The sequence below is a fragment of the Tinamus guttatus genome, unplaced genomic scaffold (assembly GCF_059628265.1).
Source record: "Tinamus guttatus ecotype Peru unplaced genomic scaffold, ASM5962826v1 Tinamus_guttatus_pri_ptg000081l, whole genome shotgun sequence".
NCBI lineage: Eukaryota > Metazoa > Chordata > Aves > Tinamiformes > Tinamidae > Tinamus > Tinamus guttatus.
This window is the reverse complement of record NW_028288615.1, coordinates 326,368-343,254: the sequence shown is the minus strand read 5'-3', so window position 1 is coordinate 343,254 and position 16,887 is coordinate 326,368. Positions and strand designations below refer to the sequence as shown.

The following is a 16,887-nucleotide window of genomic DNA, read 5'->3' as shown; positions in this document are numbered from 1 at the left end:
CAAACAGTTGAGAACACTTCGTTAAGATACTATGTTCATGCGAATGAACATGTGGTAGGGAGCTATAGAAATACTACATACACTAACACAGTGAACAGAAATTGTTTGAAGATGTTCCTGTTCCTTCGGTAAGATATGTCAGCTTGAGATTGATGATTAAGTGCCTTGACTTGAGACCCATACTCGTACAGAGAGCTACACTGCTAACAATAAAGAGTGTATTTTGGTTCCTAAAGTTAATAATTAATAATAGTAAAAGACTGAATTGAAACTAGAAATCAGCTTCTGGAGCAAACTTAAATTACACCCAACAGCTTAAAAGAAAATCCTACCTTTAAAGGTATAATTTGAGTATAAAGAATTATTTTCCAAAAACATTCTGAAATCTTTAAACTCCATCAATTTATAGTGTTTAAAATATCAAAAACTAACAGTGAGTAACACCACAACCTCCTCTGCAAAATTACCTCTCCATACGCACCAGTTGGTATCTGCAGATTCACATGCACAACCGAGTCACACTCTGAGAACCCCCTGAAAGCTGCACATCTTTGCATCTTTCCAACAAAGTTGGAAATACCAAATTAATGGATATTCTGAAGAGAACAGAACAGCAGTTTAAAGGCAGAAAAGGCAGAAAGACATTTTTCTTTTTTTTTCCCCTCTCCTTTAAGTCAGGTGTTATTTATTAAGTGCATTAGCTCTGCCATGCAAACTACCCCTTTACCTCATACAACAGCCCCTTCCCCTTGCAATCTGTACAGTACCCAGATTTCCCTTCTTCTCACTCTAATAAAAACAAGTCTTAGCCCTTCCTCTTAGCCCTGTGAAAATCCAAGCTAAGCACCCTGATTCCATCTCAAAACCCCAAACCAGTATCTTTCATATCTGTTCTGTAGGATAAAATCTAAATTGTATCTATGCCTTCCTACAGTATTCTCCTTCTACACCTCTCCTTATCAGATCTTCCACACCAGCTTCCCTCTCTCACAAAAAAGCCTAAGGTGGCCAGCGCTCTCTTATCAGCTGCTTAAAAGGGTCTGTGATCCTTACAGTGACATCCATCCAAAGAAATGGCCCAAGCACACATCAAATTCCTCCCCAAGAGCCCTAAGGATGAATCTTGTACTCTCCTGCTGTCAAAACACATCCCGAGGTGCACTCCAGGCACGGCAGGCTGGCAGTATTAAATCTGGGAAAGCAGCTCACCAAAGCCAAAGCACAGCCTACAGAACACGAAATTACCATAAAGGCGATTTATGTCTTTAAGTCACTCTGATATCAAATAATGAAAGGGGGGAGTGAAGGAACCCAAATTAAAGGTGGCTAGAGTGCTTGTGGAGTCAAAGAACAACTAACAAATGTTTAAAAAGCAGCTTTTGATTAAAGCAGACGAAGCTCCATTTCAGGAAATGGATGCAGTTAGTCCCACACCGACGCCACCACCTCACCTCTCCCACGGCCGCGTTTCCCGCGGTCTGAAGGCCTCTCCCCTTGATTGTTGTCCACTCCGTTCTCTTCAGCTCTAACTGTGGAGAGAAGAGAGCTTAAAAGAGGCCTTAGCAACTCGCACATGAGACAATATAACCAGCTGCCTAACCTAAACCCCAAAAGAAAAAGCAAGATTAAAAAGACATCTCAGTCTCCCTCATCTTCCTTCGTGTTTTAGCTACAAGCAATTACATTTACTGTGCACTAAAAGCAGGCAGCAAAATATTTCATAAGACGAAAACATCCTTCAGCATATATGCTAGTTTTCTATAAAAAGAAGTTATGATTTGTGCTACACTGTTAATTAGCAGGGCCTCATCTCTCTCAAAAAGCAGGAACTAAAGCTGCCCTCATATCTTTCTTCCTTGATAACGTCCTGGTAGGTTAGCAGTGAAAGAATAAGAGAAACAAATAGACAGGCTCTTCTTGTGATTAAGACATCCCTACACAACTAGGAAAACTTAAAAGAACTCTCCTCTCTGTTTAACACTAAGATTCATGACATCTTAGTTGTCACAACATTTGAATATCTTCCAACCACAAACTAGATGCTGGCTAATGCTGTGAACTGATTTCCCGCTTGTAGAGAAAAGTTCTACTTCTTTTTTTCTTTCTTAATTTCCATTTTTCTTCTCTCATAGCGGTGTTTTACAAGGCTCTCATAGGCAACATGTACAGCTTAGATATTGCCGATAAAACAACTTAGATAAAAAAGAAACACACACCCAATGGTGATCTAATGTGATGCTACCTAAGTCAGGAAAACCATCAATGCTCTTTTTGATAATATGTTATTATACTTGTATAAACTGAAGCAAATTTTTACATGTTGCAATTCACCAAGAACTTTCTCTGCTGTAGAAAGTCAACTTTGGCTTGTTATGTGAGTAATATACGCTAGAGGTTAATAATGATGCCAGTCTTTTCATTCGCCTTATGAGAAGATGAGAACTTCTTCAAGCTCTCCTACTCATAAAAGGAAATGTAGTCAAAGTTGGATTTTTTTCATTAAAAAAAGCATATCTGCTATGCAGTGACTTATTTGCTTTCCAGCAGTCTTACACTCAATTCTAAAACCCAGATAAAAGAATAGCAATTTGCAGATTAGACTTCTGCCTTTTTGATTAATTGATTTTAACCAAGTTGGTCTCTGAAAAATACATATACATACCAAAAAAGTCACGTAGAGAGATCAAGCACACCTGTTGTACAAGCACCAAGTTATGACTTCAGCACAGAGCTATAGCTCTGATGGATTTTATTCCATTAAGCATTTCCTCTCAACTAAGACAGTTTCAGGTGCAAGAAAAGTGTCCCAGCCCTTAAAAATTAGCCCCTGTACATACACTCTCGGCCACGGCTGCCTCCTCTTCCCCGTCTGTTGGAACTTCCCCGTCCACGACTCACTTCTCTGTCCCCTCGTTTTTCTCTGTTTTCTTTGTTTTCTGAGCTTTCCTTTCCAAGGCTTTTCTTCTTTCCCCCTACAGTCTCCCAGGAAGTCTATTTGGGTAGAACAGAATTAAATACAAAAGTCAAAAACAGAAACAACTCAACTCTATATGTTCCGTCAAACCCCTCCAGTTCATGTAAAAAAACAGGTAACTGTGCAATGCCACACATGCTATACCTAAGAAAAGTACACTGATACAGGGAAGCAGGTTGTATTATTTTTTGGAGAAGATGAGAAAAACAAGTTTTGGAAGTTTAGTTTTCTCTTGGAAAGGGAGGAATCCCACATATCTCTGGTTATAACAGACTTCAGTTAGTCCAGTCTAGATAGACTGCACTGGAAAACCTGAAAAATAAGTAACAGTCCTCAAATCACCTACATAAATCTAATGAGGGAGCATGCACAAAACAGTATTTTTCTTATGAAGAAAGGGAAAAATGCTTGCAGGCATCCCTGAGCGAGAGACTGATGAGAATATCTCAGGAAGGGGGGAAAAGAAAACGACAACAAAATCCCACAATACACGCACACAAAACATATTGGCCAGATCCAAGCACTGATAGCCAGAAAGGCAGAGTAAGAACTCAGCAAATGAAGACTGTGGTAAGTCAGACAGTCTGTTCTAAGGCCTATGGCTCATCAGCCACAGCAAACTTCACGAAAAGCTGCACCTGTACAAGACAGAAGAGCCAGGTCTAAATATCAGACCTCAGCTTAAACATTAAACTCATCATTAAAATAAATTAAGGGATCACATCAGCAACACAGGCACATCTACAGGAATCAAAAACAAAATAACTAACACACATGCTAAGAATAGGATGACAACTGGTATATTATGCAATCTCAGGGACAGCCTATTAAAACATAGCTGCAAAGCAAAGAATAAGTTTTCAAACTATTAAAATGGCAGATACATTTATATAAATGTCAGTCTCTACCTCAAGTAGCTTAAAGTATAGATTATATGGTCAAGTGGGGAAATTGCATATGTAAATACGGTGCCATCAAATGTGAAGCACTTGATAAAGCCATGACCTCAAGCAGCAGCTACCTCAAAGAAATAGTTGGGCTATCAGTAATTTCAGGTCCTGCCCTGCACTCCTCTCAGTTCAGACAACAAGTGAGGCAAAGACCAGCTAATCTGAGCTGCCTATAACTTAAAAAAAATGTTATTGATAATGCCGATGACAAAGCAGTTGACAAATATAAATTCAATGTCTAAGTGACTCTGAGAGAGCATATGCTAGGGATACCACAAGTCCCTCATTATTTAAGGTGGTATAAGCAAGAAAGAAGGCTGAAATAAGTTCAAACTGATCTCCAGAATAACTATGGACCAACTTTGGTGCACTTCGGACTGCGTGAAAAGTCCTCTTTATTCTAGTTTTAAAAGTTTTAGCCAACAAAATATGGTCAGGCATATAACGGCTCTTATATTTGCAAAAACTAAACAAATCAAAGGAAAAAAGTCTTCTGCAAAGAAACACGTCCTTCTTTGCTCTCTCTGCCACGTCTTTTGTATCCAAGGCCAGACTGCCTCAGCCACCACAAGGAAAAGGTCTTAAAAGTTATCAGTCACACAGAACAAAGCCTTACAGCTCCCAACGAGCAGTTTAGAAGAGGACAAAATTTGCAGAAAGCAAAAGAAATTACAAATAGACTTTCTATTACTCCTTGTTTTTCCACTTTTCAAATCAGTAGATAAATCCCTCAAATGAGGTTAAGATCAAAAGAAAAAAAAAGTTTTAATGCATCAAAATTAATAAAAGAGATGTTGGAATCTCCATTCAAAACAAGTACCACTGCTACCAAGCTTATATCAAATCCATGCTAAAAAAAAAAAATCCATGCCAAATCCATGCCAAAGTGTTCTGGACTATAATGGCCTTACAGCAAACCATTCAAGTTTCCATCAAGAATACATCTCTTCACCTTCTAATGAGGACCCTTCTAATTGACACTCTCTCTTCCTGTCTCAATGATGCCTTTAATTTCTCTGTTTTCATTTCTGAGCTGTATTTTGTCTTTGAGGAGCAATGGGTTCTGAGGGACTGCCAAAATGCTGGATACGCTCCTTCTAATTGATAACTGAGTTCAAAAAAAATTCTTCCATGCCATGATCACTTGTAACTATTTGCTAAGCTGAGACAGTGTTTAATATTCTTTTTTCAACTAGAAAACTATTTTCAACCAGAAAGTGACAAATACAAAAAGTATGAGAGAATACAAAAATAGCTAGCAAGGTACCAAGACAGATTTTATCAAGGTGAGATACTCTCTTCTACTCCCCACTTACCCACTTACTTGGCAGCATATATTCCTGCACCTTAGATCACCTCAATTCTTAGAAAAAGGGAGGGAAAAGAGAGTCCCCTTGAGCAGAGAGGCATGTCTTCTAGATATGGGCCAGGGGAAGAGGGGTGTTTTCGTCATGAAAAATAAGCAAGAGTGCATATCCTGAACATGAGACACTGAGTGTTCACCAGCTAAAAAAAATAAAAAGGAAGTCCGGGTTTCTTTCCTAATTTAGGCGAGATGGAATCTAGTTTGCTTTCTCTGGAACATGGTGAAAATCCTTCCAGCAAAAAAATACAAACACAGCAAGAAATATGCCTGATGCTTCCTGGCATAAAAAAAATAACTGTTCTATCCCAAGTTATATGCAACATCGTTTGCTGTTACACACAGTTTTAGAATTTTCTTTCTGCTCTTCAAAAGGCCATGCTAACACACAACTTAGTGGAAGCAACTATTTGCCTTATCCTGTTCTTCCTTTATTAGAGCTTTTAATGCAACCTGCGGATGTGGACGCCTCTTCCTACTTCAATACCTGCAGTGCATAGCTACAGAAATAAATTATAACTTAACATATCTGTCTTCCCTTCTAGGTTTATAAAAAGGCTCTTTGTTTCAAATGCACGGTATCCCTTATTCTGGAGAATATCCACAACCTTGAAACATAAAATAGGACAGTATATGACAGAGCATTCCATTCTAAGACAGAATTAAAATCGTTGCACATAAGTAAAGGCTGGAAAACTCTGCAGGAAACCAGCAGGCGCCCATCATATTTTCAAAGTTTGAACTATTCTAAGGCATGCACATGACAAAAAAATTGCCCTGGTCTCCATTTCCTTCAGAGGAATCTGAAAGGCGAGACGGAAATTGAAGCCTTCCAAAATACACGCATGACTTTCCCAAACAGTTCTTCAAAGTAGAAAGGAGCAAGAAACAAAAAGCAGTTTAAGATAAAAGTAAATCCTTACTGTGTCTGAACTTCCTTCCAGTAGTATGTTGATTGCTCTGTTCACATCCCCATTACAGTCATGTAGTGCCACTATGCACTCATCCTGGTTTTTGCCCGTCACTTCCATAAGCTGGCAGTAAGAGTCAGACATGTTAAAACATCCAAATTATCATCATAAGAAAATAAGAATAAGCACCACATAGTCTTCAAGAAAGTACATTGTTACTCGTTTTAGTCATCAAAGACGACTAAAAACCTAAGTAAAGGTACTGCATTTTACAGAACTGCTTAGAATTCACCAAGAAACAGGACTAAACGCAAATTGTAAAGGTAAGTACTTTTTTTAAACTCCAGTAAACACTGCCACCACCCAGATGGCTGTATATGAGCACAAAGATGCAAAAAAACTGTATAGCTCTAGTGCTGCTGTTTCTGCCTCTGTGCCAAACATCCCTCTCTCTGTTCTATTGCTGAGAATAGCCATAAGGTAAATAATGGCAGAGAATTGATCCACCTGGAAAAGAACCAAGACCGAGGGGGAAAAGAAGGTTATTTTTCAGTCAGATCAGCTCCCTCAACCCAATTCAGCAAAAGGCTGCACAACTGGGCATAACCGAAGGCTGCTTACAAACACCTGGTAGTGGATTAGGTTTTGTGGGCCCAGGATGTGCTTCCTCTGGAGTGTTACACGGATATAATCACAGGTTCTTCTACGGCAAATCGAACAACACCCAGAGGAAAAAGGTATGAGCTGGAAATAAACAAAGGCAAAATGCAGGATTTTTAAGTCTCATCCCACTACCCCTCTACCCACCAGCAGAGCCACAGGCACTACTGGTCAGGGCTGCAGGCTTCAGGAAGGAATAGAGAACTTCACCTCTGGCAAAACTGCCATGACAACGTAAGAAGTTTATAAACAAGAACAACAAAATGCAGTTAGCAATTCCTCAGATAAGGCTTTACAAAGGAAAAAAAAGCAAGTCAAGAAATCTGTCCCTCTGCTGCGTTCATGTTTCCATACTAATTCTTGTCTCCTTCTAGGTGCATTGCTAAGTTCTACATGAGCTGTGCTGTGTTCACTAGTCTCCCAGGATAAGATCACCAATGCCCACAGCAGAGCAAGGGACTGAACTCTCTGCAATGCCAGAGCTAACGATCACTAATATAACTGGCAATAGAAGCTTGAATATCTACACATAAGATTCAGTGCAATACAGGAAATGGTGTGATTAGATTGCATTTTAGCAGTGCAATTTTACCACTTAAATTCATAGACAGTATTAAAGACTTGGGAGCTCAGGTTTTTTTTGTTTGTAATAAAACCTGTAAGCTATAATTAGACTTGTGTCTTTCCCTAGACTTGTTCCCTTTCCCTTCCCAAGCAAATTCACTAATAAGGTGACAAATTTTCCTCCTAGGCATTTCCATACAAACAAGCTGAATATATTCTGTGTTTTGAAGATCTTTAACTGGCAGGACCTTACTAGAGAGATACAGTCTGTAAGAGACATCAGCACAGATGACAGCGGGCATCACAGCTTGTCTACAAAGGAGAGTACACGAGCATTTCCATAAGCCAGAGCTATCATGCTGCAATTTCTTATAAACAGACTTTTGTTGTGCAATAGCACCTTTTCCTAGTTAAACTTAAGTCATTCTGAAAGTGGTTTAATCTAAATCATAAGCAGCCACTCTAGCTTCAAACTGTAAACTCTCTTATGAGTACCATATTGCAGGGCATAAAAACTTTGTACTGTAAGGAACATACTTGTTTCACTTTATCTTCAAAATCTGCATCATTCTTATCATAGATCATCTGAGCAAGGCGAATCTGTTCTGCTGTTGCCTGAAAAATATAAACATCCAATAAAATTCACAAAAGGTAACAATATATTTTTAAAGTGTCTCTTAGCATTGCTATCTTTTTTTTTTTCCTCTCCTGATTGTCAAAAATGATATAGGGAACATACGCAGAGGGAAGAGATTAACATCTCTTCCCCTATACCCAATTTTACTATCAATAGCTTTTCTGGGACAGCAGAAGTCTCAACATAGAATATGTTTGGTCCACAATTCAAGGTTACTTACTACTTGAAGATGAGTTAATAACTTACTTAAAACTTACTACGGAAGCCTATGCTTTGATATATTACTTCCACTTCTAATTAGTATCTACTATTCTAGAATGATATTATTCTCATTATGAGAAGTGAGCAGTAGTGCTTCCGTACGAACTGCATCTCCAGAGATTCCTGCCTGACTCTAACAGTATCAGGACTCTATATACTTAGGAACTTAATAGGAGCCTGGGTTATGCCTCAAGATTTTGCCTGTGAACTTTGCACTTATCTTCTCAGTAAGTCATCCTTCGGAATACACTTTGGGTGTCCCAAGGAAAAAGCAATCCAAGAACACTAACGTATCACATAAAGCTAGACTTCATAGTGTGGTATTTGTGGTCTACATGACCAGCATTCCCAGGAAGATAGCACAGATAACTAGGCCACATGATCCTGGACTTCATGTATTGTCTGCTTAAACAAAAAAAAAGCTTCTAGCTCTAGTTAGGGAAGAAGGTTGATACTGAAAAGAGAACTAGGAACCCAAATGCAGATTGAGGCATTGTGAAAGTTTTCTTCATGGCAACAGTATCCAAACATCCACTGAAATTCCTGACTAAAAGGATTCATCCTGGGCTTTCACAGTCTCACTTCAGAGAATACAGTGCCTTGAATGTTCAAGTGACCAACCTCTTCGATCACTCTGCTTTTGGAGCTTGCCACACCAAGGAGGTGTGGTAGGTCACTGAGTGCAAATGCTGAGAAGAGTCTAAAAATTACTCCTCCACACACCACCAGCTGCTGACTTGCTGAGAAGTGACTGCAGCTGTCCCAGTTCCTTGAGGGAAGTGACATTTGTCATGCTGAGAGGCGACGTTCCAAGACAATTACTGTGTTCGTAACTGAATTAAGCTCTCTGTACTACTTCACATTTTCAAAGTGTCCTGCTGATGGCTTCATACGTCAGCTGGTGACATAAGTCGGACTGCTCTGGAATTCCCCACTCCAGGCTTTGTGCTGCACCAAAGCATCCCGGACAGCACTCAGAGCAATGAAGCCCTTACTTGGTGTCTGTTAATAGCTCAGTACAGAACAGAAAGAAATGGTCTGTCCCTTTCCAGAATTAAGCCATATTATATCCTCTCACTCAAATTTCAGACTCTCCAGATCCATTACAGTTGCTAAATCAGTGAACAGATCTCTGTTAATGCATTCAGTGTAAAAAAAAATTGGACAATGTGATTTCTATACATGACAGCATATTTGACCAGAAAAAGAGGAAGTCATTAAATGTCATATTTTTATTAATCCATATTTTTCAATAGGCTTATATTAGAATATAAAATATACAAATTTTGTAACAATTTATGAAATGTACAACAGTATCTCCAGTTTTCCTGTGCAAACAGGAATATCAGTATTTATGTCAGCGAGTTGCACCCACCAGGAGATGAAATTTAAAGGGGGGCGGGGAGGGAGGACAAACAAAATGTTTTTGTTACATAAACACATATAACCACCAAAACATTTTCCAAAAAAGTTTCTTTTTTCCCCAATGACTAGTTCTCCATTATTTTTAAGGCATCAGCTTAACAACTAACATTGTATCATTTCAGACAACACTGTGATAAACTTTTATTTATGACTAATAAAACACTATCATCTTAAAACAACTAGAACATTATTCACACTTTGCAAGGAATATAATCTTTTCAGTATAACCAAAATAAGGCGAATTTTTAATTCACTTACAAATATCAGAAGACAAAAGTGAGGAAAAAGTGACAAGGAGACGCCCAAATACTGTATAAAATATTTATTATTCAGAAGTAAAAGTGCTACGTCATGTCTTAAATAATCAAAATTATGATCAATGTAACACTTAAGCCTCTGCTTGGGAAAGCAACACTCTTCAAGATTCAGAAAGAAGAATCAATGGCAACCAAACAATCAAATCCCACATATTGCTAATGACAAAGCTTGTCTAAGCAGAAATGTCTATCTGATACCTAAAAAATAAAAAGCATGGTGCACTGAAACATAGTAGTTGTACACTAAATAGCATCTTCTCCATTCGACTGATCAAACAAGCATCCATTATGCAAAAGGAGAAAAAAATATATCAGACAAAATGCAGGAACCTTGTTGGACATAATGCTTGGAATCGCTGAACAATGCAGGTTTGAAAGGACCTCCTGCCGAGCCCAGATCCCTTCAGAGACAGGTTGCTGCTTTGAGCCTCATATAGTCAAATTTTAAACACCTCCAAAGACAAAGATACCATAACTTCTGTAACGTACATGTACTCAGCACTGAACCACCTGTGCAGTGAACCATATTTTTCTTGTAACAGTTGAAATTTCCCATGTTCCAGCTCGGGCCATTGCCTCCAAGAAGAGTCTGGCTGCATCTTCTATTCACCCTCTCATGAGGCATCTGGCTAGAGCAGTAAGCTCTTGCCTTCGTTTTGTCCTCTTATGGCTGAACAAACTCATTTTCCTCACCCTTACCTCATTCATTCTTTGCTCCAGCCACAAGCCATCTTTGCGGCCCTTCACTGCACATGCAAATGCAAATGCAAAAAAAAAAATAAAAATAAAAATAAAACAAACAAACAAAAAAAGAGGGAAGAATCACTTGTCTTCACCTGCTCGCTACACTCCTGCGATCATAGTGGTTATCGAACAAAAACAATTTAACTGCTTCCTTTGAAAGTGACTTTCTAAATCATTTTTGTTCATATAATTAATACTATATGCAGTATTACAGGAGCTCTTGCATGTTAAAGACCAGTCTAAAAAAAACACTAAAAGATACCACTTCTAGAGGGAAGCACCTCTAAACTGATGCATTCCCTGCCAGCAGAGAACTGAGGCAATTCTTGAATTGCATCCAATTTGGAGGAGTACCTGACAACAAAGTAACAAGTTGCCAGAAGCAGAGTAATTTCACACCTTCTGTAACCCTGAAAAACACAGAACATAACTACCATGTTGCTGAGTGTCACGACAACGGGATGACAGCTTAATTTCAGTCTCATCAATACTGAAAATAGGCTGTTTTTTAACCCACTAACGGATCTTCATCATTTGCTTTCTATGAAGACACTTCACAAGAAGTTCAGGATTTCAGGACGTGCAGTTATGCTGAATCATACTGTGCAGCACAGACCCATCCAGCAGAAAGCTTTTCCCACCCATTCCAATTCACATCTCAATTAGAAGTCCTGTAGCACCATAAGGCTAGCATAGAAAGAGCTGAAATCTGAGGACACCAATGCCACCAGACAAAAATCTTGACACAAGTCCAGACTTGTGTCAAGACAGAAATCCTCCCCAATGGGAAATATTGCTGAAGAACACAAAATTAAGTTAGAGACAAGAATACAAGACCAAGTTATTCCTGTGTTGGGTTACCAAGCATTTAAAACAAGATATCAAACATACTCTTTCAAATAAACTACATGACCCTCTCCTCCTTTTCTTAGCTTTTAATAACTTATGGAAGAAGTCCATATTATTAACCAATTACTCCTGAATCAAGGAATATTGTGCAGTAGCACATACCTGTACAACTTGTTTCTGTGGTTGCGTTGGCTGTGTGGCTGAAATCTGTGTTTTATCCCGAGTGCCCCGGGTACGTTCACTGCCCACCGAAGTCATCATATACAGTATATACAAAACAATGTATGTACAAAATAGAAAATCTGAAAGAAAAAAGAGAGTATGAGTTAGGACAGGGCACACATTCAATATTCTGGTACAACAGTGCAGTAAATTCAATGTGTATTACATGCAGAAGCTCCCAAGAAATCAATTTAAACACACTGTTATCGGATTTATCGCACAGTCTTTATAGCAAAGGGAAAATGCAGAGCATAACAGCATCTTTAGATGTCATGGATCTCCCTAGATCTGTACATCCAGACTACATCTAAATCTCATTTTTTTTTCCACTTATTTAAGATTCAGACTTTCCTATCTGTCTGTCTGCTGAAATTTCAGCTCCAGCTGTATCACTCCTTAAGTTTCTGTAACACCTATCTTGTTTTGACACTTGGAATTTTACTACGCTCATATCCACTCTGAACACCCCTGCGAAGACCTGCCAGGCAGCATCATCTGGAACACAGCGTTCTGCTCTTCCCCATCATTACATTTTCTTGCACTTTTAAGGAGGTCATGGTCAATGCCCACTCTACTACTTGGCCTCATTTGTAAGAAAAATGATAATCCTTACCTCTAAACCAAACTTCTGTAGCAAATATTCTTGTTTGTATTCTTGTAGTGGATTTGGTTTTTTTTTTTTTTTTTTGCTGTTGCTAGCACCTTGTTTTAGACATACTCTTGTGGCATGATCATTAAAAAAGGCTCAAACCCAAAAGCCACATGCACATACCAGTGTAACCCTGTTTTTCTTGTACGCACCAATCATTCTAATGCATCTCCTATCATAACAAGTACAAGCGAAAAATGTATCACTCCCCACTGCTTGTACAGCATCTAACACAAGAGCAACTGATGAATATGGTTTATGGAAGTTGTAATAACTGAAAACAGATTTCTCAACCGATCAGAACAGTCATGGCCAACAGCCTGGTTTCGGTCTCCACATCCCTGGGAAGTGAGACTGCGAGTTTAGGGAACTGAAGTCAACCTGCGAGGTGCACCTGTGCCCAAGGAGATGTGCAAGGAGGAAAAAGCCCTTTTGTTGCAGCCCCAACACACGAACAGGCCTCAGCACACGACTTGTCAGGGTAAGCAGCTCTGCTGCAAGTTTGTATCACAGTTTAATAAACCAGAAAGCTTGGACACAAAGCTACAAGGATTGCAGGGACAAGGATGTGTTCAATGGCAGTTGGTTGTTCATAAAAAACATTTACCGAAGTGAACTCGAGCAGTTACATGTCAAAATTAAAGCTGCACTGACATGCTACATTTTAAATACTGATTGACAACACTCAGGAGGAAATCCAAAAGCTCATTAATCCCACTATGATCTGAATACCCTCTTCATTTTGCAGATACATTTTCATTTACCAAAACTGAGTTCTGACATTGAAATTCTCTATGCGATAGTTAAAGGATTCAATACAGTGTGAAGAGTAAGTGTATTTCCATGAACTCTTGCGTATTTAACAGGAAAAGGCCTGCCTTTACCAGGAACCGCCTGTAGTATGATCTGAATAGGAACACAGTGTTTCTTCAGCTTTACGAATACATTCACTAAAGCCACTTTGCTCTTAAGGTAGTCTAACTTCATTGCCTTCCAGGCCCCAGAACAAACTTTCACAGCACAGCATTTGACACCCCAAAAGCCAGATACAATCAGGAGAGAAGTAATTCAAGCTCATCTGACAAAATGTTCCAAGGAAAGCAAAACATCAAGTAGTTTTGGTGACATTTTGCACAGCAAGTTCAATATTCATCACAAACTTTCTGGGCATGGCTCTCCACTGGTATTTCAAACACACCTGATAAAGACCTCAGTTGAGTGTACGGTAAAAAATAGTTTCTTTGTGTTAAAATATGTTTTGTAAGCTACGATGCCTGGACTTCCAATGTCCTTAGCCTAACTTAAGTTTATGTACACTCATTATGACGCTAGAGAATTTTTGTTTGTTTTTGAAAGCAGGCAGTGGGCTCATCACTACTTGTGAAGGAACCATGGAAAAAGCCCTGAAGAAAGAATTCAACAAAGAATACTAAGTTCTCTCTCTGAAAGAAAAGCTAATGGTTTCAAATAAGATTGCCTAGTTTTGCCCCATTTTGATTGAAAATATACTGAAAAATTGTAACTCCACTTAGTCTCAATTTGCTGATCATTTCTAAATTCAGATCACACTTAAATAGATTATGGTGCCTAAAAATTTCAGCTTAGATTTCAAATACCTATTTCTCTACTTACCCTACGCAAAGCTACATTAAGTACTGAAATCCACATTTTAGACATGGTTGGGATATTTTCCACCTCTGATATCCAGGCACCACATGGTTCCTGGTCAGGATGATGCTCCTATGTCACATCTATTTAAGTCATGCTTATTTCTCAGGGTGGAAGGAAGGAGGAAAGCATACAAACATTTGAAACGCCACTAAACAACGATGATGAACAGCAAGATCAGTTTGCCAATGGGAGGAAGGCCAAACCACCTAATAACAGGAGCTTTAGAGAGGATCCTAATCTTGCTGACCACATAATCCACGACAACAAATGTTGGTTAAAGGGTTGAAGTAGTAACCAAAAGCCGAAGTGTGAGCCCTCTTGGGGAGCAGCGTGGACTCCCACTTGCTTCAGACAACTGCACAATGAGCACAATCTACTACTGAAATGACTTTATCCCACTATTGATGATGCACTAACCAAAGGAACATTGAAAGCACCTTCCTAGCACACCCTACTACTGTATTAGCAGGTAGAGGTGGGCAGGCACCTACTGCTTTCACATTAGCACTGTAACTACAGTTTTGAGTATTAACTGGACTATTATTAACGACTGGGCTGGACAAGAACATCTCTTCACTCACCTACCAGATTCTGTGCTCTGATCGTACACATTAAATTTGCCTGGTAATCCACTGAGTAGGGTGCCACAAATCGTGTTTTAACCTCAGATTACATGATGGAAGAAGGTGGTCTGAGATTTGGAAGGAGAAAACTCCTAATTAAATATTACTTTAATAAAGCTAAAAAAAAAAAAGTTCGAAAAGCAGGTCTTGTATTTTCCATGTCAAGGTCTGGCTCAGTACAGAAGCCCCTCATCAGCAGCTTACAATTGACCTTGGAGACACATTGCAACTCCACCAAGCAGCTACAACAGCTGTATTTTGAAGAAACTGATACATGTTAAATCAGAACCTCAGAGCATCAGCAGAAGAGGAGGAGAAAGCATTAAGAAGGAAAAAGACAGAAAGACACTGCACTTTCCAAAATTGTTGTGTAAAGAACCACAAGATTGTTGGAAGTCCTTCTTTCCCTAAGGTGAAATCCAGGGCCTCCAGAGGGAATTCAACTTTCAGTATTTTCCCATAAAGCAAACATCTGTTCTTCAAAATGGAAAGCAATGGAGGCATTTAATGAGAAATCACCTCAAGTCTCAAGATGTGTCATCTTAGTGTTTCTGTCTATGTAAGTTTCGCCCAAGAACAGCAGATACACCAGATAGACCACTGCATCACAAACCAGCACCAGACCCATGATGGAATGGCAACGAGAAGGCCAATTTCCAGCAGAGTACCCGAATACCGCTACATCGATGCCCAACCTCTCTGAAGAGACCAAATCCCTTCTCCAAAAGTTTCCGTGTTGTCTTATTCAGCGCCTTAATTTATGTTTATGTTTTGGATTTTAGAAGGAGAGAGACAAACAATCAACGGACAAGTGAATTCATACCAATGCAGCAAAGAAGCTTTTTAAATTTACATAAAATTGAAGAAAGAATTAATGTTTAAATTTTCTTGGGCAACACAATCTAGTCCTTTTTGGACTCAAGATAAACCAGAAAAACTAGAGACAGGCCCAAATACAAATCCACCTGCCAATGTGGATGAACCTGCCGGATGAACGAGAGTGGACCTATACCGAAACAGTCCAGGTCCCACACACCACTTGGCTTTTCGGAATCCTTCTGAAGTTAAATATGCACTTCCAACAGCTGAACAAAATACCTGCAGTTTCAATTCTTCTCCTGAGGCAAATACAAGAAAATTATTTTCTTGAGTCTCAGGACAAGGAGCTGTGATAACACTGTGCAGAGATCTCTGAACACCCTGAAAGTATGATTTCTTTTTTATTCTCTAATTACAAAAGCTACTCAGTCAAGAATTTCTTGAAATGACAAGGCTGGGAAAATGCTGTAGGGCACTGCCTCGTGATGACATGACTGCAGTACATGTACAGTGAGCCCAGATTTTATTGCGAGCTTTGGACTGACTACCTATACAGCTCTGGCATGACATAATCTTGAAGAAGGACAGCGGAGAAAAACTGCATCTGCAGAGCATCGATACAGTGCATTTCCTGTAAGTACTGTTGCCTGAGATCCTCACCATCCTTACTATTGCTCGAAAGTAGAAAACAGTTTACAGAAGTCACATCTCCTCAAAAGCAGTGCTGTTTATTCAGTGCTTTATTCCTCTACGCCAACAATACCCAATCTGAACTCGTGGAAGGGTTCCTACATTCTCAAGTTCTTCTACAGCAAATATGAACAACATTGATGGCCAAGAGCAAAGCCTGTCATTGGCAAAATACCCCAGAGAGATAAATTATCCTCCCTGTGCTCTCAGGATTCACCAAGAGAAAAGCACTGCTGAAAGCAGGACACTCTCAGGCTGTCCCAGGTATCTTGCTTAGCTGTGGATTGAGCACATCCGGATGAAGGATAAAACTTCACATTTGGCTATTCATCACTTCCACTGCTGTTACCCCACTAGTTCTTAGTCATCCTCCATCTTGTGCCCACAAAATGCACAGATGCATGCAAGTTAAACAGCATTCTAAAACCCCACTTGGAATTTCCTATAATACATAAAATTAGTTAATACTAAAACCCATCTTATCTTCTTTGGTAGGTAATTTAGTTCATAAAACACTTCCAAAATGCACTTTCCTAAACCTGTTCTACTAAATGAGCC

The 16,887-nt window shown here is 39.2% G+C and overlaps 1 protein-coding gene across 2 annotated transcripts in view; it reads right to left on the bottom strand.

Moving 5' to 3' along the window:
* LOC104567754 (ubiquitin-associated protein 2-like) overlaps positions 1 to 16,887 on the bottom strand; it is a 232,068-nt gene that overhangs the window by 198,160 nt on the left and 17,021 nt on the right. For both annotated transcript variants that reach the window (XM_088520166.1, XM_088520167.1), the window contains exons 2-6: positions 11,818 to 11,957; positions 7,960 to 8,037; positions 6,211 to 6,321; positions 2,838 to 2,991; positions 1,452 to 1,529 (exon numbers count right to left, since the gene is read on the bottom strand). In XM_088520166.1, the coding sequence (XP_088376292.1) occupies positions 1,452 to 1,529; positions 2,838 to 2,991; positions 6,211 to 6,321; positions 7,960 to 8,037; positions 11,818 to 11,916 (520 nt within the window). In that variant the 5' untranslated portion in view covers positions 11,917 to 11,957. The remainder of the gene's footprint in view (positions 1 to 1,451; positions 1,530 to 2,837; positions 2,992 to 6,210; positions 6,322 to 7,959; positions 8,038 to 11,817; positions 11,958 to 16,887) is intronic.